This window comes from Chaetomium strumarium (genome assembly GCF_033439665.1).
Source record: "Chaetomium strumarium strain CBS 333.67 chromosome Unknown B0T15scaffold_3, whole genome shotgun sequence".
NCBI classification, from domain to species: domain Eukaryota; kingdom Fungi; phylum Ascomycota; class Sordariomycetes; order Sordariales; family Chaetomiaceae; genus Chaetomium; species Chaetomium strumarium.
Window position 1 is genome coordinate 1,877,340 of NW_026944431.1, and position 22,418 is coordinate 1,899,757.

A 22,418-nucleotide genomic window follows, 5' to 3' on the forward strand; every position below is an offset into this window, starting at 1 on the left:
TCGCGGTTCGGCAACGGTCCAAGAGCAAGTAAAGAGCAATGCAGTGCTCCCCAGCCAGTCACATTACTGTGTATTGACTCTTCGAAATACCCTTTCCGGCAACACACCTGTACCCGTAGAGACGTGCCGCTGGAGCGACGGCGCAGGAGACCTTGAGTTCGCCTCAACTTTGACTTGATGCGGCGGCGAAGTGTCGGAGACATGTGCCTCGCAACTGTCTGGCCCATCATCTGCTAGCACGCCGTGGCGCTCCACACATTTGCTGCAGTTTCCTTGGCCGTCGTCGCTCCTCTCAACCTCAATAATGGTGGTATCACCATCGGGATGCGAGCTGCCCGTGTGAGCGTTCTTCATAATGGAGTTATCCTCGGGACCTGGCTGGTGTCTCGAAACTCCGGAAGTGTCCTTGTCCTGCCTGTGGTTGTTGGTGGCTGCATCTAGAGCTGAGCTGGTTGTCTTCATCTGTGTCAACGGTCCCTTCCCCGGTGGCTGTTGCTGGTTAGGGTCCTTTGGCTCTAGTGGACGGCGAGCCTGTTTCTTTACGGCGGGCGCAAAAGAGTTGTCATTTAGGTTCGCCCGTCGAACTTTTCGTTTGGGCTTAGTAGGTAGTTGTTCTGACTGCGTGAGATCGAGTACTCCCACACGGGGACCTATCAAAGACAGCTTTCCGTGCCTGGCCAGAAGATTCGAACCGTCCGGTTTTGCTTCGGGACCGGAAAACCCATCACCGGGCTGATAACTGGATTTCTGTGGGGTCTTGATGTGTTGCGCCTTATCCTTCACTTGCTTATACCCTTTTGGTTCCGTCTTATCGAACATGAGAAACGGGCGCCGTCGAAGAGCTCTGGTTATGTATGACATTTGCTTTATCCGAACGGGTTGGCGATCCTGAGACCTTTGGGAGAAAACGATGATATCGTCATCGTCATCATCATGGATGTCTGGGTCCGCGCACTCAGAGGCGTGTGAAGGGGGCGCACCGGCGCTGGATGAAGGAGCTTTTGAAACTCAAATCAGCAAAGAAACACTCCGTTTCGGGCTAAAACGTATACATACGCTCCTCCTCTTGGGGTAAAGCTGAAGAGCTACTCGTTACCCGAGTTCTCTCCTGCACATAAACAGCATCCCCTTCGGCACCATGGTGCTGGCGTAGATCCCGTTCCGTGTGCGCTGTCTGAAGGTGTTCTGGTGAATCTGGCCATGACGGTTTAATTTCCCAAGTGTTGGCGTTACCGATCCGAAATCTTTTGAGTCTGACGCCGGACGCTTCGGGTTTCAGAGGTGGAAGTGGCACAGGCCTGCCCTTTTTCCGGTCGTGTGAATAAGTCCGTAGCGGCTGGGTTCTCCTGGAAGTCGCGAACAGCCCCAGTGAGTCTGGACCTTCTTTTGGCGTGGCGCTTGATGGATCTGCGAACGCTTCTCCAGAAGTAGGTGGCATTGTGCTTCAACGCAAATACTTGACACTAACAGTGGCTCACCGAGTACTGAGCGGGTTCATAAGAGCGGAGGCGACTATGTTGTATAACTTGACGTTCTAGAGAAACGCCGCTACGAGGGAAGGCGGCGATGAGCATGTTCCTTTTCAGCAGGACTCCCGGTCTGCGTGAGAAGGAACTGTCCATGATACCAGGTTGGGAAGGGGCGACCCTGGGTTCTACTACTAGTAGGTAAGCTCGGTAAGTACCAGGTAAGGTAGGAGCAAGCCAATGACCCTCTGAGGTAAACGGACTCATCCAGTTGTTTCGATTACTGTACTAGTACGAAATCTAATCCGTCAATTACTGGCATGTTAGATCTTTAAAAAAGTCGGCGAGTAACCCATCGTAGCCAGAATATCCGCCTGGAACGCTGGAGCCTACTATGTTTGAATTTCTCTACCCAGTCCTAGCCACCAAGACTTCCCTCCCCGTCCATCTATCATCAGCCCGCAATCTGTGGCAGAATCGAGCCATCCGTCTTTAGCTTTTGACTTTTCCCTTCAACTCCGCTAAGCGGTGACAAGACTGTCGTTACCTAGGACAGAGCCGCATAGTAGGGACTACCTGGTTTCAAGCGGACGGACTCTAACATACAATACCTATACCTTATATATTTCTCCAAGTCTCTCGTGGTCCGCTGACCATCGAGCAGAACATACCCCTGGATGCTGTGTACCATAGTGTCTTGTATTTGAAAACCGTACGTGGTCTGACGTGCACTGCATTGCCATAGCGAGGCAACGGTTGAGAAGAAGAGAAGAGGAGGATCCTGTATACCCGGGCGATGGTACGGATCCCCTTGTTGGACGACGGTTTGGGCGACGCCTCATCGGTCACGTCCGAATAGACAAGCAGTAAGTATATGTTACCGGTTGAAAGCCTGTCCAAACGCCTGAACCTTCTGGCACAAGGCAAGTCGTTTCCTTCCTTACAGGGTTTCCTTTCTAATATCGTACGAGGCTGGAGACCACGTTATGGATTCATGGCGATGTGGTGGCATTGCCGTGCCGGAAGATCATTGAGCACTTGGCCTTTCAGAGCCTGCGCTCAACTCATTGGGGCAGGCAAAACGGATGCGGTACGTCGCCGCTTGGATTCGTTCCGCGTGGGACCAGGGCTAGGTAGCTCGGGGGTTTCTCTAGAAAATCGTGTCTTTTCATTTCTTTCTACGCTGTTGGATTTCTAGCGTTGGTTCATACCCTCTTCATCCATTTTCATACAACCACATGGTTACATATATACAGATCTTATGCCTCATACCCTAGCACGTCCATACCCCGACAACGCCGTCCCGGCGACCCTCAACCAGATACCCATCGCGGATGCGCACCCGCTCCACAATGGCGGGCGACTTGCCCTGCTCGGCCTCGAGGATGCCGGCGCCGCAGTCCCAGTGCCGGCCCTCCACCTTATCGTACACCTTGGCCACGTCCTCGCCGGCGGCGCACACGATGCGCCGAGCGTCAAACATCATGCTTGTGATAGGGTTGTCATAGGCGTACGCGTCATATATTGACCCGGTACGGAGATCCCATATCTGCGGTTTCCAGTCAGTCAACTACCACTGATATATGGAAGGCAAAGTGCAATGCAAAGCTTACCCGAATACTTCTGTCCAGACTGCCCGTCACCAGATGTACATCATCGAACTGCAGACACGTCACCGGCCCTGTATGGCCCACCAGGCTGCGATGCACCTGCCCGCTACGCAGATCCCACAGCCGGACCATGCCATCCGCCGTTCCGCACGCCAGCGCCGACTCAAACACCTGCAGAGCGCCTACAAAGTCGGCCGACTGGTCCGCCGGTCGCGCTGTTTGCCTCCATGTGCTATCGCCCGCCGACAGTGCCGAGGCCTGCGCCGCCGCCCACATCACGTCCAGCGTCTGCACGCACCGCCCCTTTTCCAGGTCCCACTGCCGCAATGTCTTGTCGGCCGACCCGGAGACAAGCACGTCGCCGCGGAAATGCAGCGCCGTGATCTCGTCGAGATGCGCTTGCAGGGTGAATAAGGGGCAGTCGGCCATGCTGCCGGCGGGCGGATCGACGGGCTGGTCGTCTGGGTTCTCGAAGGCGATTGCGTCCTCGTCGTCCTCCTCCTTGCCGAAGCCGCTGCCCTGCGGGTCGTAGTGCGCCTTGCTAAGGTCCCACAACCGGATCGTGGCATCCACAGAGCCTGTTGCCAGGAAGTTGTCTTCGACTTGGAGCGCGCGCACCGAAGCCGTGTGGCCTTCTAATACGCCGATGCAGCGACCTGCGTTGAGATCAAATACCCTGACGGAGTCGTCCATAGCTGCTGAAACCATCAGGCCGAAGGGGGCGTCGAAATCGAGGGCTGTGATGTTGTCCTGATGGGCGCGTAGTGAGCGAATCATGGTGCCCGGCTCGAAGTGCTCGTGCAGGATTGGCATGGATTTCCGGCGGATGTTTCGAGGTTTTCGCTTCGAAGGAGTGCTATTTGCTGAGGGGAGTTTCTCATAGATGGACTGTGACATAAAACCCGCCGCGTCGTCTCTTTCCGATGCCAGGTCGTCATCGGATTTCGTGGGTGTCCGCAATGCCACTGACTCCTCCTCGGCTGCCAGCTCCTGCGCCTCTTCCAGCCTGCTTTCAACGTCGACCACTGGGCACCTGTTAGCCTTACCCTGACGTCCGCGTACTGCCACGGGACAGACGGGAGGGGGTCTCACTGTCATGCTCAAGCAACGCCTCGTCCTTCTCCAAATTCGCCAGCCTCTCCAAGATGATCCTGCGCATCCCCGTCAAGTTCTCGATTTTGGCGTCTATCTCGCGGATCTCGCTGCTGGCCATGTTCTTGCGTATCATGAGCATGTCGAGCTCGTGCATCATGGACGCCTTCTCCTTCTTCAGCTTGTGGACCGACTCAGGGGTTCCGTCTGGAACCGTGGGCCCTTCGTCAAGCAACTTTCTCCCTCGTGAGACGCGCCGCCGGTGCTTCTTCCCTTCATCGTTGAAGTCCGGAAAGCTCGCTTGAAACCCCTGAAACAAGGAGTACGAGCTATCGCTTTCTGGTATGTTCTTCAGCAGTTCGTCCGGTACGTATGCTAGAGCCCGTGATTGGATCTCCTTGGTCGACAGACGTGACCGCACAAGGTCCGTCGGCGTCGTGCGGGCCATCGAGAGCACGCTTCGCTGAAGCGCGGGCTTCCGGAGCTGGCGCGTAACCTCGCTCATGGCGCTGTGGTACGTGGGATTCGAGGCGGGATCGGAGCGCGGAGCAATGAGATGGCTTGCGGTTGTGGTTACTTTGCGGCCGAATGCCTCAAGCCCTCGTGTCTGCCATTGTCGCGGTCATGGTTAGCTGGCCAGCTTGCCGTTGTGCTCGTTTCACTTCTTTCCAACCGCTGGCTGAAGTCGGTGATCCGCGAGCTGAAGAATTGGGAATGCTGCTCACAGATATCACCGAGGACTCGTCGTCGAATGACGACAGGTCCGGAAAGTCATCGTCGCGCCCCGGGTCGGCCATCCGTGGGCACGGTAAAAGTTTTGCCCCTTCGTTCCGCTCACGATGGATGACCTCCAATATGCCCAACTGGCTACAGCAATGTCGAGGGGGGGATTGATATGGAAACTGTGGGTGGTGTTGGAGGTGCCGTCACTGGTGAGAGCAGCTAACGCAAGGGAGCTGAGGCGAGTAAGGAATGCCCCGCGAGCACAACAGGACAAAATCTTAGCTTGGCAGTTCATGCGACACCCAGTTCTCGTCGACAAGGGCATGTGCTCCAGTTCGGGCATCGGGTCAGTGGGGCTCGACAGCCAGAAGCGGCAGGGAATGGTGTGCCCAAAGCTCCATGCGGAATCGGAATTTTATGGTTGAAGTGTGGGGAAGCCGGCCCCCAAGTCATTGAAGATTCGAGAGGTGCGTCACACCCGGACGCTCCGAAGAGATCCCGATCCTCCACTAACCTTTACAACGTGTACAATACATATAGTACACGTGTATGCACACATAACCTCCAGACGGCCTCTGGATCTATTCTAGAGCCAACAGAGCTAACCCCACTAATAGCGTCCTTCTGGGCCCGCGTCTGCATGCGATAGCCAGCGGCAAGATGGATTCCTTAATCGACCTCTCGGATGCCTCCAAGGCTCTGGACCTGTCGCGCATCCGCTACCAGTTGATGTGAGTTTAGTCGAGTCTCGCCTGGAGCATTGGGCGTTTCTTTGGATACTCACACCGTTCGGCAGACGGCTGGAAGACACCATCACCTTCCACCTGATTGAGCGCGTCCAGTTCCCGCTCAACGAGAACATCTATACCCCCGGGGCCGTGCCGATACCCGACAGCAACCTGAGCTTCATGGACTGGTACCTGTTTCAGCAAGAGAAGCTACAGTCCTTGATCCGGCGCTATGAGTCACCGGACGAGTTCCCCTTCTTCCCAGAGGCCGTGCAGAAGCCCATTTTGGACTCGCTTAATTACCCGCGAGTCCTGCATCCCAACGACGTCAACGTGAACGACAAGATCAAGAAGTTCTATATTGAGAAATTCCTGCCCGTGGTGTGCCCGGACTTTGGCCACGGCGACAGGGGTGTCTCCCAAGAGAACTACGGATCAGCGGCGACGTGCGACATCGCCTGCCTGCAGGCTCTCTCGCGGCGCATCCACTTCGGCAAGTTTGTCGCTGAGTCCAAGTTCCGGTCCGAGGCGGAGAGGTTTACTCGTCTCATCAGGGCCGGTGACAGGGATGGCATCGGCGAGGCGATTACGAACAAAGCCGTCGAGAAGAAGGTGCTGGAGAGGTTGAAGCTGAAGGCGCAGACGTATGGGACCGACCCGTCTCTAGGCCCTGATGGGTGGGATCAGACCAAAATCAACGTGCAGGCCGTCGTGTCTATGTATGAGGATTTTGTCATACCCCTGACAAAGGAGGTCGAGGTCGAGTATCTGATGCAGAGGTTGGAGCCGGCACAATAATAATAACAGTCATAATCCCTGTTACTCCTTTTTTTTTCTCTTCTTTCTGCCTCGTTCCGATCCGCTGCCGGCCGCCATATCCTATGTGGCTGTTCCAACATACTCAACGATCGACTGCACAGCACTCTGGAACTTACTCGCCTCGATCAACATCATGAAGCCGCACGACTTGATCCCCATTTCATGAAACGCCCTCTTGCTATCCGCCACCAGCTCTCCTTCCTTGGTGAACTCGTACGGCCCGGCGGCGAGCGCGTGCTTGCGCATCTCCTCGTCTTCCGGGTGGAAATATTGCAGCTCGGCCTCCTCGCGCGCCTTCTTCTGCTTCCGCTCGCTCTGGTCCAAGCTGGACGCCACCTCGCGGTACCCCCGCGACACCACTAGGTAGTGCGAGAACTCGTACGGCTCCTTGTCCTCCACCGCCGCCTCGATCTCGTCGATCATGCACGTCCACATCGGTGGGATCACCTCGGCTGGCATGTTGAGCAGCCGTTCTGCTAGCACCAACCCCACATGCTTCCCCGACGCTAGGAGCTCTGGCACCACGCTCCCCAGGCTGTCGTTCGTCTTGGCCCGGTCCGTCAGGTACTCGATCAGCTGCGCGATGGGCTTCTTGGCGCGGTGCTCCTGGAGGTTGAGCACGGTGAGGAAGGCGTAGGCGTCGTTGGCCTTGTCGTCGACTTTGCAGGTCGAACCGATGGTATTTTGCTCGACAATGAGGTCGCTCAGGCCAGACAGGTCGAAGAGCTGGGCGTCGGTGTCGAAGAGTTGCCGGAGAAGCGTCTTCACGCCGTGGAAGTCGATTTGTGGGTCGTAGTTGAAAAGCTCAAAGTCTACGTTGACAATGTCCATGTCCTGGGAGTCACGCGCCGCATGTCAGTCAAAAAGCAACTCCGAGACTCGGTGGAACGAGTTCTCACCTCATCATCCGAGCTGTCGTCTTCGTCCCTCTTGTTGGCGGGGGGGTCAGTCATGGTGACGTCCCCTTGTCCGTCCGCCTCTCTTGAACGCTTCTTGCCCATTTTATGTAACTCTGATCTTGCCGAAAGTACCTGTCCTCCGTAAGCTATCAGTAGTCTTACTGCGAGGGATATTCTTCTGCTGCTAGAGCGGATATCTCAGCGTTCTATTCCCTGCCAACAAGACCGGGTGACTGCGGGGACCTTGACGACCATCTCAAATTTTGTTTAGAAGTGCCCCTCGGTATGATTGCGATAAGGGGCTTATCTCAGCTTATCCACAGACCCTAACCCCTGTACACATGAATACTCCTGGGATTGTACAATGCGCACCCTCGGAGTCGAGATAACTTACCTACAGGTATTGATACAAGACGCGACCACGAGACGTATGACTAACCGCCATGCTGGGGCAGGTTTCGAACAGGCTCTAAAGTGATGGCCATATCGTGGCTAAATCCTGGCATAGACAGGACACCGCCGTCCGAAGTCTGTCACGGTTAGGTCAGTACGCGCGACGTTAACGGCCAAGCACTTGTATTGTCAGCTTGTGTGGGAAACCTTAAAACTTGCTGGACCGCCGCATCCGACCTCTCATATGACCTGTCCTTATCATACATCGTTAGATCAACGAACCTGCCCCAATGTAACACCAGCTTTGCCCAGTCCGACATTTGCTCTATGAAGCCACGCGCCAAAAATGTCTGAAAAGCTTGCCCCAGGTTGCCCTGTAATGTAGTCCAGCTCCTTACATAAAGCCGACACTGTGCCCTAGTGATCGATTGTATGCGTTCTCGGTATGGCAGAGCTCCAAAAAAGCTGTATACCTCGCGCTGTAACGGGAGCAGCCCAGTAGCCAGCGATGAATCTGGCGGGGTTTTTACACCTGCTCGGCGCCCCAGCCGGCATCCGCCTCCCGCATGTTGGCCGGCGGCTCAATGGACGGAATGAACTCGAGGGCGACGTAGGCAACACCAACCAGGCCGACAATGGAACCGGCGATGATTCTAAGGACGTGGTCGTGGAGCAGAATGCAGCCGACGAAGATGTAGACTGCATCACCACAATCAGCTCCAACTCCGAACAGCTTAATAAACATAGGGACACGTACAGATACCGCGGCCGAGGAAGGAGAACAAGAACGACGCGTAGCGCGCAACCTGCGGCGGGATCTGGAACTCTGCACGACATCATCAGTATTTGGATCCCAGTCACTTAGCCCGTCTGGGTGGGTGATTCTGCGCAGTCGTACCAAGCAGGCCGGTTGCTGTTAAGACATCGGTCAGCATCATGCAATATATTCTTTGGGGTAGAACGAGCGCCAACGGATTTAACTCACCCAGTCCAAAGATGATCACATAGACACCGATGATCGCTGGCTGGCTGCAAGTTACACAAAGACAAGATCCCTCCCGTCAGCATCATATTCACACTTGCTTACCCACGTACACAATCGGGCGGAAATGGATACAACGTACAAGTCGACCGGAAAGAATTGCGAGATTCCTCCCAGAACCATCAACACCGCCACGACGAGGTTGACAATGCGACTAGCAGGGAGGCGCACATGGGCGACCCGTCAGCTATATGTATCCAAAGCGAACAATTCCTCCCGTTCCCCCCCACCCCCCCTCATCAACCCGTCACGCATCCGCGCGCATCCTCTCAGACCCGCCGAGTCAGGCGGGGCCCAGCGGATGGGGCGCGGTTGACAGGCAGGCGCAATGGCAGATTTGACTGCGGCATGCGGACGGAGGGAAGAGGTCGGCGTCGGGGCCGTGGATGGAACGTACAAAGTGTCCGAGAAGTCCATGGCTGGTTACGTTGTTGGGTTATGCTGTTGGACTGCGATGCGGTTGCGCTTCTAGATGCACAAAGGGAGTTCGTCTGATTGCAGTGTGATCGCTCTCGTCCGTCTTCAGATAAGAATTGACGCTTCGGCACGGTTTGTGTGTTGTCGATGGTAAGCTGTGCTCCGGCGTTGCGTACCGAGGTCTTGCTCAAATCCCAAGACGAACCCGGGAGTTGGGAGCTGCCTGGGGAGCTTGCGAAACAAGTGGGGACCTTCGATCCCCCAGCCGTCACACGGGGTTGCAGTTGCAGTCCGGGCTGTTGTGTCACCGAGGCTGTTCTTGGCGACGCAATCCCACCCAACCCGTCCGGAATCCGGATATTGATTCAATGACATTGAGCTTTGGAATTTGAGCATGGCGATGCAAATGTTCATACCGCCCTTCCGAGGCTAAAACGCAAGGCGTATGGACAGCAGTACCATACCTATTGTCTTGACAATAACTCCAGGTACAAAACAATGGGACAAGCAGCCCAGATCTCGAACCTCGCTACGGTTTTAAGCAGCCATGATCATTGAATACTCCACGCCGGTTGTGTCGGGCACAAGGAGTCCTGGGGAGCAGTTTAGAGTCCGCCTCATTCTCCTAGCTCAGCGAGCTCCCTCTCCTTGGCAGCCAACAGTTCCCTCATCATCTCTCTTTCACGCTCCAGCATCGCCCGCTTCTCCGCTTTGGTTCTCTCGATATGCCGAGCAGAATCCGACGCGCTACAGTGCGGAATAAGAGGCGGTCGTGAAGCGTCTATAGGGTCGCCGTTCGGGAATGCTGCTGGACTCGGTGTTGAGGCGGCCGTGGTGCACTGCGTCATAAAAAGCTGCCGCGTCTGTCTGCGATCTTCTTCTGACTCGTGTCTCGTCACGGTCGGGTTCAATATCGATTTGATGGACGAGAGACGCTTTGGCTGATCCCCATCATTCTGGTGGGGGTGCTCCATGTCGGCAGCGGAAAAGGAACGTTTCCGTGAAGGAGAAAGGAATGATGCTGGCGACAGCGACAATTGGCGATCTTGTGGAGTCGGTATCGAGGTCAACGGCGCTAGCCGATTCTCGTCGATCAGTGACTCGGGGACCTGTTGAGGTTGGTTTTGGTGGGCCAAGTGATATTGCCCCAGGTCGTTTGACGGAGGTGTCTGCCTGTTCTGCATGGGAACCATATCCGGGACCGGTGCTAGAGGTAGCTTCTCCTGTCGCCGGATGCCGAGATTCACGGACCCATCTGGGTTTACGGAGCCCCTCTCTTTGGGTGGCTCGGTGTCTGACGGTGGCGAATTCCCACGTTCGCTCGGCGTGCCCTCCGAGTCCTGCCCTCCGCCTACGGCAGGGATCACACGTTTCCGCCGCTTGATGATGGATTTCTTCATCGTAACAGGCCTATGTACTCCATGAAGTTTATAGTAGAGCCCTACAGAGGGATCAGCAGTGTATACCGGTACGTGTGGAGGTTAACACCTACCGCAAGCATTGCAGATGGTATGCCCAGCCTCGTCCCTGCGCCAAAGGGGCGTAATGGTGGTTCCGCAATTCTGGCAGGCAATGACCACCGTTGTACCCTGGCTCTGGAGATGTAATGCTCCGACGTCGATCGGCGTCGGGTCATCCGCGCCACCGCTCGATTGGACATTCGCGCTCTGGCATCTCGTAACCGTCAGGCTCGCGCTCTTTGAGAGCCTGTTGTTATATGCTGGGCAGCCGTTGCATCCCTCGGCGCCGCCGGTGCCATTGCATCTTCCTCCTCCCGGGCACGTCCCCGACGGTGTCTGATCAGCGGCTACGTATGTCGCTGCTGGTGCGTTCGGCAGCAGCGGGATTTGGGCTTTGGGAGACAACTTGATAGGCGATTGCCGAGCTGCATCCGCAGCCACATTTGGTGGTCGCTTTAAGTTGATGGGACGAGCAGCATTCCTGGCTTTCAAATATAGCCCACAAGCATTACATATGGTCTCGCCTTGGGGCGATCTCCTCCAGAGAGGGGTTCGGGTTGTCCCGCAGTTGCTGTGGGCTGTGAGCAAAGGGGGGTCAACATCTGAGTGACGATGGGGTACACTGACCTGCAGATCTGACCAGTGTAGCCTTGATTGGAACCGACTTGAGATTTACTCTGGGTTGACGGGCTGGGGCTTGCTTTGTACTGCGATGGACTCGGAGGAGCTGGCGACACAGCAGAGGCGCTAGCTGCTGTTGGCGAAGCCCCTGCATCGTACCCAACTTCTCGAGTGTCCTGAAGAGTGGCCTCGTGCTGTGAGCGCTGCGTCATATCGCTAACGTCCCTTGAGGACACTGGTCGTGACGGTAGGGCTGTCCGGCGAGGAGCGGACGCCATATCTACGGGAGGTTGTGGAGTTTGGTGCCGAGGTGACTCGGACAACGCCATTTGAGGCCCAAGACCGGCGAGCTTCGCAAGCGAATCGAAGATAGGCGTGGGAGGAGCCTGGCTGGTTTGAGTAGGAAGCACCTGCTGCGGCTGCGAGCTAAGCGATCCCTGTGAGACAGAGGAAAGATATATGTGGTCGATTGTTGCCGCCTGCTGGGGGTTGAAGAGCTGAGATCTTTGGCGAGGATGGATTCCAACGACGAAGTCCAGAAGATGATTGAGTGCGCCACGGACCCAGACGGGGCGGGCCGGGGGTCGAAAAGGGACGAGGGTTGCTTGAAGAGGGGATGAGAATTGGTAACGCCACTCGCGGTCAGGTGTGCCTAGCGAATGGGATCCCGTGATGCGATGACCAAGCGTTTGCAGACGGACTGTGGCTGCGGTGAAGAAGGCGAGTAAGGTAGCCCCGGGGTTAGAGTTTGGCGGGCAAGGCAAACTGAATAGCGCTCTGCCACGGTCCGCAGCTCCACAGCGTGGGTTATCTGATCTAATCCACGCCGATCTCTTCTATCCGTGTAACTAATGCCCAGTGAAACTGAGCGCAAGGTCGAAGCCCGAGGGCTGAATGTCGGTACGGGAGGGCGATTATACAAGTGGTGTTGGTACGTTGCGGCCCCAAGCAGCCCGAACAGTCCAACTACAGGACAATGTTGAATTCGGAGCTAGAGATTCTCAGCACTTCTGGACGACTGGTTGTTGAGCGGCGATCTGAACAGTGGAATTCCTGCAAAAGACCGACTCGGAGACCTACCTCGATGAAAGGGAACCCGTTAGGGTAGGCGTGACCCGCTTCGCTCAAGTCAGGCCAATCAGAAGCCGCGTAATGTCAGCAGACACGGCGCAATGACCGGGACCCATGCACAGGCATCCGAGATTGACGTACTGTGTAGGTACTGTGTGTGATATCCCGGCTCGAGCCCGGATTCTAGCGTTTTTCCAACTCATGACATCTAAATGTTTTACCAGTACATATAGACTCTGTCTCCCGCAGCTTCTCACCGGGTATACTTATTTGGGAATTGGTGGTGAAATCTGCTCTGCTCTTCATTGTACATACCTACCGCTCGCTCGACCTTACACTAGGCGGTGGTACGATTCTTGCAATGCCATGCGCCAAACTTGTGCGATCCTTGCGCTATGCAATCACAGTCTCATGATATTTCGAGTAGTATTAAGAATTTAAGATATCCCATACCAATCCCACAGAGCCCGTAAACATCTACGTGCCAGGATTATCAGATCCCTTTGACGCAGTTTCGTCTTCGCCCGGCCGGGGATAAGAGTACTTCTCATCAGTGTGCTCGATCCATCTCAACCCCTTTTTGGGCGCCCTGATTATCTGGCACTTCGGCTGCTTCGGTTAGCGATTTGATTCGATCCGACTGATAAACTGATCCACCCACATCGAGCCAAGCTTTTTTAACGTTAAGCTACCAGTTCCATCAGTCCCACATACTCGGAAAGATCTCCGGCCACAGCATCCTTCTACTGCTTTGTTTCGAGAGCGCTTGGTGCCATTGTTTTCTCATGCAGCCCGTCGATTTCTATTTCCCAGGTCCCTCCGCTGAAAAAACCGAAGTCATCTGTCGGATCCTGATTCGTGGCTCTCAATCACAATGGGATGTACTGTACTACCTTACGGTACAAGTAATAAGGGCGAGAAAGGGTGCCAATTGCTTGACTATGTACCCCACCGTGCAATAGTGATTGAAACTGCTTTGATTGGCCCCGGCGAAGCCATGAGGCTGGGCTTCTCTCCAAAATTCCGTCGCTTTGCTCCAAAGTTTCCATAGTGGAGTTGCCAGAGATCTTTCCGCGTACCTATCGTGCTCTCGACGCGGGAAGCTCAAGGAGAATCGCAGAACAAGTCTTCGTTTAGCTAGACCACATATCCCACGGGATAGGTAGGCAACTGTGGTAAGGTATGTATTTCGATCCAGTCCAAGATCCTCTCCCTTCATCATATTGATACGACCTCCGACTCCCCACAGTGTATCTGATCATTCTGATGATAGTTACAAACAGCGAAAGCTTGCAGTGATCGTTCATAGACACTTCACACTTCTACCCAGCTGTGTTTGATGTCACATATCAGGGTCCGGTAAATCCTCATGCTCCTCAACAATCAGGCCCGTATCCCGCATGCCGTTCAGCGTGTCCCGCGCCATGTTGATGGGAAGAGCGATAGACAGTGCGTTCCACAGCCACTGACCTCGATCATTCAGGCGGATCTGTTCAAGCACAACCACCGGATTCGTCGACTCTGTCGAGTCGTGGCTGGCAAGCATAACAATGTGCTGAATAACAGCAAACGCATACAAAGTCGGCGGCTGCGCGATGTAGCCCTTGCCATTGCGGTTGCGAAGCGCATCGCGCCAGCGCTGGCCCCTGTTGCGCAGCCTCCTCTCGAGGTCCCGAGAAACTGCTCGGGTGAAACGCCGGGCGCGCTGCAACTCAGTCAGGTTGTCACCTTCATGCTCCCCTTTTCCCGACGCATTCAAACCGTCATCGCTGCTGACCGGGGAAGGCGTGAAGTTGCTGTCCTCGCTATCGTAATCGTCATCGAAATCTGGCGGGTATGCTTGCACGAACATGTTGGGTAATGTGCCTGACTCGTCTATCCGCGCATCTCGCAAGGCCCATTTGATGTAAGACCGGATGCCCTTGACTATGGTTGGTGAGATCTTGCTCTCGTATCCGATCTCCTCGAAATCGGTGACGGTTTGGGAGAGGTAGAATAGAGACTCGAGCGCCTTGGTGGCTAATTCATGTGTGAGTACTCCCCAGGAGAAGGATGCGGAGGGGAAAGGGTTTACCGGCGACTTCGTTCCCGTACGCATGGATCGCCACACGTTTCCTGCTATGTTTCGGCGTGAAGACATCGTCTAAGTGTCGCTGCGTAACTCCCCACATCCTGAAGCTCAACCGCCACCATGATGGCAGCATGGGATGGAGGCCGCGCATGTAAATCAACTTGTGCAGCTTCTTCTGATCCTCGTTCCAGTCATAGCTGCCTTCCAGACGAGCCACAGCCTCTTCATACTCGTCCATAATGAGCGGAAGGCTGCCGTAGGTGTCCCAGTCACTGCTGGTGCTGCCATCGTCCGAGGAGGCTTCCTCCAAATCTTGGTAGTCGATCTCCTCCTCTTCCTCCTCGTCGCTACGCTGTTCTTCGCGCGATCTCACGACCGCCCTTCGAAGCCAAAGGTGCTCACGTTGGTAAACTGCGCCGCCCCGGAAAGCGGTTTTACCATTACCGCCTGGACGACAGTGTGTAGGGTCGAACACAGTCTCATCCTCGCTCTGCTCGGTCCAGTCGTCATCATGCATATCTGCATCCACGGTTGTGTCCTGGGAACAAGAAGTTGACCCCGTCAGGTCCCCTAGTACAGTAATAGTTTCCATCACCTTCGCCATTTGCACTGGAGGAGTCGCCATGAAGGCCACGAGTAACTGATGCAACCTGGGGTTGAAGAAACGATGAGGAAGTCGGCGGTGTCGGTGCAAGACTGAGCGCGTTGCCGGGTGGGAGGAGTAGAGTGTGGAAAGAGGAAGTTGACGATGGCATTCAACCCTTTGAGGGAGCTGTGTCCATGACTGATGGGAGATGATGGTTGACGAAGAAAAAGGTGCTTGCGGCTTCCTTTCCCGTGTCAAATGAAAAGCCAACTTGAAATGTCGAGGCCACAAACAATGCCATCGAGATGCTGACCGGAAACAGGGTGGCGCCTTCCCATCACAAAGAGATCTTGTGGCCTTTTGCTAAGACATTACTAGTATTCTCGCTGGGCCGTTTCCGGCCGCCACGACAGCAGCGACCCCATTTTGCTGGTCTAACCGGTACCTGCATTGTGACATGGAATGGCAATGCCACGAATAGAATAGTAAGGTAAGGCAGAAGATTTAAGGTAGCAAGGTGACAAAGGGCCAGGATTGGGTACGGATTACAGGTGAATGCATCTGGGCTGACAGTGACACTCGCCACTGCCTTGTATAGCACATGCACATGACGCAACTTTCATAACCCCTTCATGATGCAGATCAAAGCAGATACTGAATCTGCGGATCAAAGTATCAAGTGAGTAGCTGTAGGGCCTGAATTCACCATGGCAGAACTCCTCGAGTTTGAGACAGTAATCGCAATACGTACTGTGTCAAGCAGAGTGCATGTTGGACTTGTCCAATTCAGCCCTAGGACGCTTGGCATTGGGATCACTGGTGGGTCAAAGTAACGGAACCGGCGCGCGGATTACCTGGTGAACCGTTCACCCCGAATCCACGCTAAGGATATTCTTGCCTTGGGCGACATTTTGCTAAATAACTATCCTGCACTTCACGCCTTGTGGTAGCGCATCGTGCGTTAAGAAGCTCTAATCCGTACTTCCCGCACAACACCAATACTGGCAAACATGGAAGCCGACTTCCGTCGGATGACGGTGATTGAGTTGCGCCAGGAGCTCAAGCGACGCAATTTGCCGCAAACAGGAAAGAAGGCTGATCTCATTGACCGGTTGGTCGCGTTCGAGGGCGAGCAATCCGCCTCAGAGCCCCACGACGACTCGGTCGAGGAGCGCGCCGAAGCGCGTCAATCGCCACCTGTGCAGAACGCACCGCGGCCACAGTCTAACGGCAACTCGAATTTACCACTTGAAAACCAATCCGTAACTGAGCCGCAGCCCTCGATCGACAATCACAACCCAGATACCACACCCCTAGCTGAAGGTGCAGTTTTGGCGTTCACCCAGACTCCGGCCGCCGAACCCACAGAGGTCGAGCAAGGTGGCACCGAAACCACCGCTGTCGTCACGGAAATCGTCAATGATACTTTGAGCCGGAAGCGACGGTCGCGAAGCCCTCCCCCGGATAACGAGCTATCCAGAAAGCGTGCACGGCCCAGTGACGAAGTTGGCGAAGCAGCGACACCCGATTCACACGACCACTCCCAGTCTCCTGGCGATAACCACGTTGACAACGCCACTGCTGAAGACCCGATTGGTCAGGAATCTTTTGTGGTGCAGCCGGTGCATTCTTCGCAAACAGCGACTGAAAGCAAGCAAACAGCGGTGGAAAATAACACAACTATCCAGGAGACGGCCCACTACGACCAAGAAGAGCAATACGTCGCAGCCCAAGAGCGCGACTGGCGTGACAGCCGGGAAACCACTCCGATTCACCTTCAAGGGCGACAAGGCGACATTGTTGATGAGCGCATGACTGACTACGACAGAGAGGTTGCGCCAGCACAGCACCCCGCTACATCTGCGCTCTACATCAAGAATTTCATGCGCCCTCTGAGGGAGCCAGTGCTCCGGGACTACCTAGTTGATCTTGCCGCTACCCCGGGTGCTGCCCCAGACCCCGACTGTGTGGTTGACTTCTACCTCGACCAGATCCGCACTCACGCGTTTGTGCAATTCACCAGTGTTTCCGCGGCCTCGCGTGTTCGGACTGCTTTACACGGAACCGTGTGGCCCAACGAGCGCAACAGAAAAGAACTCTGGGTTGATTTCATTCCCGAGGACAAGGTGACTGAGTGGGCCGATCGTGAGCAATCGGAAGGTGGACGAGGATCCTCGGGCCGCTGGGAAGTCCACTACGAAGCCGACGACAACGGGGACATCACCGCCAGACTTGTGAACGCAGAGATGGAGCCTGTCCAACGCAACTCAACGCGGCAGCCTTTAGGCCCTCCGCCCGTTCCAACGGGTCCCGCCCGCAACTACCCAGGTGTCGAGGGAGCACCCTTGGGTCCACGGGGCAGGGGAACAAACCACTACCGCCAGGCGCCGCCGCCGCCTCCCCCGGCATCGAGCACTAGCGGCCGCGACTACAGAATCACACGGTCAAACCCGCCTCTCGAATACAAGCCGGTCTCCGAGGAGGTAGCCGAGCGTCGGGTGGCCAACATTCAGGCGCATATCACCAAGGACCGCCACCGGGATCTAGGTCGCCCAGACGAGATCAACCGGTACACCTTCGAGGACGGTGATTTGTTCGTCGACCGAGGCAAGGAAGCCTTCATTGGCATTCGCCCTCCGCACCGCGAACGGGAGCGCCAACGTCTCGGCATCGGCCGCGGAGGCCGCAGCGCACCTCCAGTCGCAGCCCCAGCCCCCCGCCGGCGCAGTCCTTCCCCGCGCCGCCCGTTACGCGACGATGACGTCTACCGCGGTAGCCGCGATGACTATCGCGACCGTGATCGTGATGGCTATCGGGACCACCATCGCGACGATGTGCCCCGCTCTCGCTTCGACGGCCAGCCTCTTCCGACCTTCGCCGGCGGCGGTGGCCGCGGCGGTCGGCGGGGTGGCGGCAGACGGGACCGCTATTAAAAAAGCAACATCAGTGACTTGTAGCGGCAGATTATAGCTTGGGCACCGAGAGATCAACCTGGCTACCTACGGAGTACTCCATTTCCAGAATCTTGCCAGCTCTTCAAGTTCTCGCCGTCATCTGTTCCTGTTGGGCGCGAACGAGCTGCTCACTAGCAGTGGGTATACTCGCTCTTCCTCCTTATTCTGCGAGCTCTGTAAGGAAGAGGAAAAGTCTAGATTTGATTCTCCTAATAATTCGGATGGGAGCAGGTCTTTTCGCACACAATGGTGTGGCGGGGGTAGAGCATAGGGGCCTCATGGACGACGGAAGTTGGGCAAGATAAAGCACAACTTGATTGGGGAAAAGCGGCGGCACCTTAGGTTTCTGGGGGTGCATTACAGACAGACTCCAGTCTATTCGCGGGGAGTTCGATTTAGCTCCAGCCTTGTAGTTTACAAAATAGCATGTTGTGGAGAGTTCACTGTACAGAATAGATACCCTTTCAACTTGGGCTTCGCCTCTGTGTAAGTGCGGTGAACCCGATTGGAGCCTGCAGAGAACTACTAGTACTAGTACCGGTCGGTAACGTGGGATCCAAACATCAGAAATAGGTAGGTACCCGTTGCGACTTTTGTCTGCGTCATTGAGTTAGTGCACCAGTATGTCACCCAAGGCGAAGAAGTATCGGACAAGGCAAACGAGCAAGTGGCTTGGTTTGCTTTAGAAAACCACTGCAATACTAGTATGTATAGGCGTAGAAACCACTGCAATCTGTATAGGCGAAGAACATATCCAAACAATTCAAGCTCCAACCCGCCTGCTAGACGAGCCATGACCCCCCGTCCACTCATCAACCGAGATGGCTGGACGCACCGCGAAACCAAGCAGCCCCTGAACACCCGAACCCATAACCGAACCATGCACCAGAAGCCGGGAAAACCAGAGACTCAAGCAGCGTTCGCAGCCAGAGGCGAGGGCTCAACACCGACGCGCTCCTTGCTGAGGATGTCGATCATCAGCTGCGACGGCCTGTTGTCACGGTAGACACTCGAGGTGTCCTTATACATTTCGACGTTCTCCAGGTACTTGTCGAACAGGTACGCGCTGTCCATCGGACCACCCTTGGCCTCAGGGTGGAACTGGGTCGAGAAGATGGGACGGGTCTTGTGCATCATGCCCTCATTACTGCCATCGTTCAAGTTGACGAAGTACTCCTTGAACTCGCTCGGCAGGGTGCTAGCATCGACGGCGTAGCCATGGTTCTGGCTGGTGATGTGGCACTGACCGGTGGTCAGGTCCAGCGCCGGGATGTTGTGCGCACGGTTGCCGTATTTAAGCTTGATGGTCCTGGCGCCAACTGCGAGAGCCAAAAGCTGGTGGCCAAGGCAGATGCCCATGATCGGCACCGACGACGTCTCCATCAGGCGGCCCAGATTGTAGACCGTCTCCTGGCAATGGGTCGGGTCACCGGGGCCGTTGGAGATGAAGACACCGTCGAAGTTGTCGGCAACCTTGTGGATCGGGTAGTTGTAGGGGAAGACGGTCACCGATGCGCCGCGGCTGACCAGACTGCGCAGGATGTTCTCCTTGACGCCACAGTCGATCAGAGCAACGTGGAAGGTGGCGTTGGGGTTAGCAACGACGAACGGAGCCTTGGTGCTCACACGCTTGACCAGGTTGATGGCGCCCGGGTCGATGAAACCCTCGTCCTCATCGGCATCGTATTCGTCACCAATCGAAATCCTGGCAAGCGAGGAGCCCTGCTCGCGCAGGTACGTGACAATGGCACGCGTGTCAACGCCGGAAATGGCTGGGACGCCCTCGCGGGCGCACCACTCGCCCAGGCTCTCGACCGCGGTCCAGTGGCTGTATTGCTCAGCCACATCGGCAACAACAACGCCAGCACACTGGATGTGCGGTGACTCGAAGTACTTGAGGAGATTGTACTCATCGCGCTCGTTCGAGGGCACACCGTAGTTGCCAATCAGAGGCTGGGTGAACACCAGGATCTGGCCGCGGTATGAGGGATCCGTCATGGATTCGGGATACCCCACGAGGGACGTCGTGAAGACGGCCTCGCCCGAGATGTTCGAGTTGGCGCCGAACGCCTTGCCCTGAAACACAGGGCCATCCTATGGAAAGGGCGGTTAGGGCTACGACAAGTTGCGACGGTCGTTGGGCCGGTGTATACGTACTCTGATAGTGAAGGTGGCGTCAACACCAGACGCTGCAGCAGTGGCCCTCGTGTTCTTCGCGGGCATAGTTCTGCCCTTGCTGCCGTCCACCGCGAGTCTGCTCAGGAGGCGGGTCTGGCCCAAGAGGCGAGCAGACACCCTGGGGGCCGCGTGGCCCAGGCCGTTGGGGAGGCGGGCGGCGAACGACGTGAACATCTCGAGTATGGGTGTTGGGTAAAGGGTAAAGGCTGGTGAAAGGGTCTAGTATAGTTCAGGAGTCTTAAGCTGACAGGGCTCTCCACAGGTGGTCTAATATTATTGTCAGTGCGAAGCGGTGAGTCAATACACTGGGAGGGCGAGCGAACCTGAGAGGTAGTCCTAGACACATCGGCACATTAGCACGAATTCGTAGACTACAGCTCTGTTAAGAAAGCAAAAGGATGTAGCAATGCAGTTTCGATATCTCGTATCATCTCCCACACCGAAGTCGAGGACAGGCTTGCGGACATCGAGCGCAATACTACAGCGGGTGTTGCCAAAGGAGCAAACTTACTTGGGAAGTGAAGATAGAGAAGCGACCTTTCATCAGCGCGGTTTGCGAAGTGCCAATCCAGAAAGAGTCAGGGAGCCGCCGCCGGGTCCGTGAGAATTGTGTCTCTGTGTTTCGCGGGTATGAGTTCTTCAGCGCAGTTGAGCTGTGTGACAAGATTTCAAGAATCGAGGAGGCAGAACGGGAGAGAAGAAGATGGGCGCTTTTGTCACTGGGCTTTATTACCGAATTTTGCACCCGGCCAATTGGCTCAGCAATCATTGGTGCCCGTCCAGCAGCATCCACCGCGGGGCCCGATTAGCGGGACACTAGAGGGGCAGCCCACTGGGCTTTTCTCCAATCGGGGGGGGTATTGTCAAGTGCGGCTTCGGACACCTACGAGTCACGACGGGATGCCAGTGGTCGGTGGTCGAGCGCTGGGTGAGACACTGAGGTGGGAGCCTGAATTAAATGTTCTGTCTTTCGAGCAGGCGGAATGGTTGCCTGCACTCGCATACTCATCGAGTGCAGTACCAACAGCATTTTTGAGACTGGTACTGTACCTTAGACGTCAGAGGTCGCATCCTTTACCGTCTCGCTATTATCCGGATCCCACGGACCCAGGGGTCTTGCAGCTCGCGAAGTCGGCGCCCGGGACCGGTAGCCTCAACAGCAGCCGAGTTCACCAACGGTTATTGAAGAGCATAGGCTGCCTTCCGTTGCTTAGGTTGTGGTACACGTTCGATTGGTTGGTTGTATACAATAGTCTAAATGGCACCGAGTTCCTTGAGCTTGGATATAAGCCCATCCACGTCCTCGACCTTGCCGCCTCCTTGCCTGGCTGGGGGTTCTATAGAGATTGTCAGCCGGAGAAAAGATGGAGAAATAAACCCGCATGGTATATGAGGGGAACTCACCCGTAACCTTGAGCACCTTGAGCCTCTTCTCCGCCGAGATCCCGAAGTCGGCCAGCGTCTTCTTCTCGAGAGGCTTCTTCTTCGCCTTCATGATATTCGGTAGGCTCGCATAGCGTGGCTCGTTGAGGCGCAAATCTGTCGTGATTACCATGGGCAGCTTGGCGCGCACCGTCTCGACACCGCCGTCCACTTCGCGCGTGACGCTGACGGTGTCGCCCTCGCCGAACTCGACCTGGCTTGCCTGCGTCGCCTGCGGCCACCCCAGAAGGCCTGCCAGCATCTGGCCCGTCTGATTGGCATCGTCGTCGATGCTCTGCTTGCCAAGAATGACGAGGTTGCTCTTCTGCTGCTCGGCGGCCGCCTTCAGCAGCTTGGCCACCGCCAAGGGCTCCAGATCCTCGCCCTCCTTCACCTCGACGTGGATGGCGCGGTCGGCGCCCATGGCCATAGCCGTGCGCAAGATATCCTGCGCCTTAGGGGGACCGGCGCTCAGGACGCAGATGTCTTCGACGCCGCCGGGCGCCCTGTTCTTCTCGCGGATGCGCACGCTCTCCTCGACCGAGAGCTCGTCGAACGGGTTCATGCTGTGCTTGACACCGGCGGTCTCGACGCCGGTCTGCGCCTTGTTGACACGCGGTTTGACCTGTGTCCGGGGAAGGTGTCGTCAGCAAAGGCACCTCGGCATCACTTATGAATGCATGGGATTGAGCACGCGCGGCTGTGACGTAGAATCGATCTTCCCCTTCCTCGGCTCGTTTCTGCACTTACCGCATAGTCAATCACCCGCTTGACGGGCACGAGTATCCGTAGCGCTGACATGGCGAGATTCTAGGGCTCAATGGCAGGTCACGGAGGAGTAGAAGAGGAAACCGTTCCCCGACTGC

General features: G+C 55.9%; 9 protein-coding genes across 9 annotated transcripts; 2 read left to right on the plus strand and 7 right to left on the minus strand.

Annotated features, from left to right (window-relative positions):
• Positions 1 to 2,614: 2,614 nt before the first annotated feature.
• On the minus strand, positions 2,615 to 5,369 carry B0T15DRAFT_431877 (WD40-repeat-containing domain protein). The gene is made up of 4 exons (XM_062865741.1): positions 4,894 to 5,369; positions 4,169 to 4,775; positions 3,080 to 4,101; positions 2,615 to 3,015 (listed from the first exon to the last, which is right to left on the minus strand). The coding sequence occupies exons 1-4, from the start codon at positions 4,963 to 4,965 to the stop codon at positions 2,740 to 2,742; spliced, it is 1,977 nt and encodes a 658-aa protein (XP_062722655.1). The 5' UTR covers positions 4,966 to 5,369; the 3' UTR covers positions 2,615 to 2,739.
• On the plus strand, positions 5,329 to 6,458 carry B0T15DRAFT_156182 (chorismate mutase-like protein). Its single transcript, XM_062862054.1, has 4 exons — positions 5,329 to 5,358; positions 5,432 to 5,438; positions 5,509 to 5,622; positions 5,688 to 6,458. The coding sequence occupies exons 3-4, from the start codon at positions 5,552 to 5,554 to the stop codon at positions 6,415 to 6,417; spliced, it is 801 nt and encodes a 266-aa protein (XP_062722656.1). The 5' UTR covers positions 5,329 to 5,358; positions 5,432 to 5,438; positions 5,509 to 5,551; the 3' UTR covers positions 6,418 to 6,458.
• On the minus strand, positions 6,458 to 7,672 carry B0T15DRAFT_156185 (p21-C-terminal region-binding protein-domain-containing protein). The gene is made up of 2 exons (XM_062862055.1): positions 7,338 to 7,672; positions 6,458 to 7,272 (listed from the first exon to the last, which is right to left on the minus strand). Exons 1-2 carry the CDS (start codon positions 7,437 to 7,439, stop codon positions 6,499 to 6,501), a joined length of 876 nt encoding a protein of 291 aa, XP_062722657.1. The 5' UTR covers positions 7,440 to 7,672; the 3' UTR covers positions 6,458 to 6,498.
• Positions 7,673 to 7,896: 224 nt separating this feature from the next.
• B0T15DRAFT_528481 (Golgi apparatus membrane protein TVP15) lies at positions 7,897 to 9,465 on the minus strand. Its single transcript, XM_062869042.1, has 6 exons — positions 9,170 to 9,465; positions 8,855 to 8,926; positions 8,716 to 8,759; positions 8,629 to 8,643; positions 8,488 to 8,556; positions 7,897 to 8,429 (listed from the first exon to the last, which is right to left on the minus strand). The coding sequence occupies exons 1-6, from the start codon at positions 9,187 to 9,189 to the stop codon at positions 8,257 to 8,259; spliced, it is 393 nt and encodes a 130-aa protein (XP_062722658.1). The 5' UTR covers positions 9,190 to 9,465; the 3' UTR covers positions 7,897 to 8,256.
• A 239-nt stretch (positions 9,466 to 9,704) lies between these two features.
• On the minus strand, positions 9,705 to 11,917 carry B0T15DRAFT_156208 (uncharacterized protein). Its single transcript, XM_062862056.1, has 3 exons — positions 11,277 to 11,917; positions 10,682 to 11,220; positions 9,705 to 10,630 (listed from the first exon to the last, which is right to left on the minus strand). Exons 1-3 carry the CDS (start codon positions 11,597 to 11,599, stop codon positions 9,807 to 9,809), a joined length of 1,686 nt encoding a protein of 561 aa, XP_062722659.1. The 5' UTR covers positions 11,600 to 11,917; the 3' UTR covers positions 9,705 to 9,806.
• A 1,678-nt stretch (positions 11,918 to 13,595) lies between these two features.
• On the minus strand, positions 13,596 to 15,326 carry B0T15DRAFT_156291 (uncharacterized protein). Its single transcript, XM_062862057.1, has 3 exons — positions 15,312 to 15,326; positions 14,416 to 15,238; positions 13,596 to 14,360 (listed from the first exon to the last, which is right to left on the minus strand). Exons 2-3 carry the CDS (start codon positions 15,035 to 15,037, stop codon positions 13,684 to 13,686), a joined length of 1,299 nt encoding a protein of 432 aa, XP_062722660.1. The 5' UTR covers positions 15,038 to 15,238; positions 15,312 to 15,326; the 3' UTR covers positions 13,596 to 13,683.
• A 549-nt stretch (positions 15,327 to 15,875) lies between these two features.
• On the plus strand, positions 15,876 to 18,022 carry B0T15DRAFT_156297 (uncharacterized protein). Its single transcript, XM_062862058.1, has one exon. The coding sequence runs from the start codon at positions 16,009 to 16,011 to the stop codon at positions 17,929 to 17,931; it is 1,923 nt and encodes a 640-aa protein (XP_062722661.1). The 5' UTR covers positions 15,876 to 16,008; the 3' UTR covers positions 17,932 to 18,022.
• An 839-nt stretch (positions 18,023 to 18,861) lies between these two features.
• B0T15DRAFT_394588 (class I glutamine amidotransferase-like protein) lies at positions 18,862 to 20,304 on the minus strand (the record flags this gene model as incomplete). Its single annotated transcript, XM_062864735.1, has 2 exons — positions 18,862 to 20,046; positions 20,110 to 20,304. 2 exons carry the CDS (start codon positions 20,302 to 20,304, stop codon positions 18,862 to 18,864), a joined length of 1,380 nt encoding a protein of 459 aa, XP_062722662.1.
• Positions 20,305 to 21,089: 785 nt separating this feature from the next.
• B0T15DRAFT_413531 (uncharacterized protein) lies at positions 21,090 to 22,413 on the minus strand. Its single transcript, XM_062865426.1, has 3 exons — positions 22,303 to 22,413; positions 21,535 to 22,177; positions 21,090 to 21,467 (listed from the first exon to the last, which is right to left on the minus strand). Exons 1-3 carry the CDS (start codon positions 22,351 to 22,353, stop codon positions 21,385 to 21,387), a joined length of 777 nt encoding a protein of 258 aa, XP_062722663.1. The 5' UTR covers positions 22,354 to 22,413; the 3' UTR covers positions 21,090 to 21,384.
• Positions 22,414 to 22,418: the final 5 nt, after the last annotated feature.

Bases quoted from the DNA above. Each gene is read 5' to 3' on its own strand.
- B0T15DRAFT_156185 (XM_062862055.1), bottom strand. From the start codon at position 7,439: ATGGGCAAGAAGCGTTCAAGAGAGGCGGACGGACAAGGGGACGTCACC. The intron at 7,273-7,337 runs GTGAGAACTCGT...CGTGACTCCCAG, and splicing joins ACGACAGCTCGGATGATGAG to GACATGGACATTGTCAACGT.
- B0T15DRAFT_156291 (XM_062862057.1), bottom strand. From the start codon at position 15,037: ATGGCGACTCCTCCAGTGCAAATGGCGAAGGTGATGGAAACTATTACT. The intron at 14,361-14,415 runs GTAAACCCTTTC...CACATGAATTAG, and splicing joins GTACGGGAACGAAGTCGCCG to CCACCAAGGCGCTCGAGTCT.
- B0T15DRAFT_156182 (XM_062862054.1), top strand. From the start codon at position 5,552: ATGGATTCCTTAATCGACCTCTCGGATGCCTCCAAGGCTCTGGACCTG. The intron at 5,623-5,687 runs GTGAGTTTAGTC...ACCGTTCGGCAG, and splicing joins CGCATCCGCTACCAGTTGAT to ACGGCTGGAAGACACCATCA.
- B0T15DRAFT_156297 (XM_062862058.1), top strand. From the start codon at position 16,009: ATGGAAGCCGACTTCCGTCGGATGACGGTGATTGAGTTGCGCCAGGAG.
- B0T15DRAFT_431877 (XM_062865741.1), bottom strand. From the start codon at position 4,965: ATGGCCGACCCGGGGCGCGACGATGACTTTCCGGACCTGTCGTCATTC. The intron at 4,776-4,893 runs GTGAGCAGCATT...CGACAATGGCAG, and splicing joins ACGAGTCCTCGGTGATATCT to ACACGAGGGCTTGAGGCATT. The intron at 3,016-3,079 runs GTAAGCTTTGCA...TGGAAACCGCAG, and splicing joins GTCTGGACAGAAGTATTCGG to ATATGGGATCTCCGTACCGG.
- B0T15DRAFT_413531 (XM_062865426.1), bottom strand. From the start codon at position 22,353: ATGTCAGCGCTACGGATACTCGTGCCCGTCAAGCGGGTGATTGACTAT. The intron at 22,178-22,302 runs GTAAGTGCAGAA...CCCCGGACACAG, and splicing joins AGCGGGTGATTGACTATGCG to GTCAAACCGCGTGTCAACAA. The intron at 21,468-21,534 runs GTGAGTTCCCCT...CAATCTCTATAG, and splicing joins CAAGGTGCTCAAGGTTACGG to AACCCCCAGCCAGGCAAGGA.
- B0T15DRAFT_528481 (XM_062869042.1), bottom strand. From the start codon at position 9,189: ATGGACTTCTCGGACACTTT. The intron at 8,760-8,854 runs GTACGTTGTATC...TGTAACTTGCAG, and splicing joins CAATTCTTTCCGGTCGACTT to CCAGCCAGCGATCATCGGTG. The intron at 8,430-8,487 runs GTACGTGTCCCT...GTGGTGATGCAG, and splicing joins CTTCCTCGGCCGCGGTATCT to TCTACATCTTCGTCGGCTGC.
- B0T15DRAFT_156208 (XM_062862056.1), bottom strand. From the start codon at position 11,599: ATGGCGTTGTCCGAGTCACCTCGGCACCAAACTCCACAACCTCCCGTA. The intron at 11,221-11,276 runs GTCAGTGTACCC...CACAGCCCACAG, and splicing joins TACACTGGTCAGATCTGCAG to CAACTGCGGGACAACCCGAA. The intron at 10,631-10,681 runs GTAGGTGTTAAC...ATCCCTCTGTAG, and splicing joins TACCATCTGCAATGCTTGCG to GGCTCTACTATAAACTTCAT.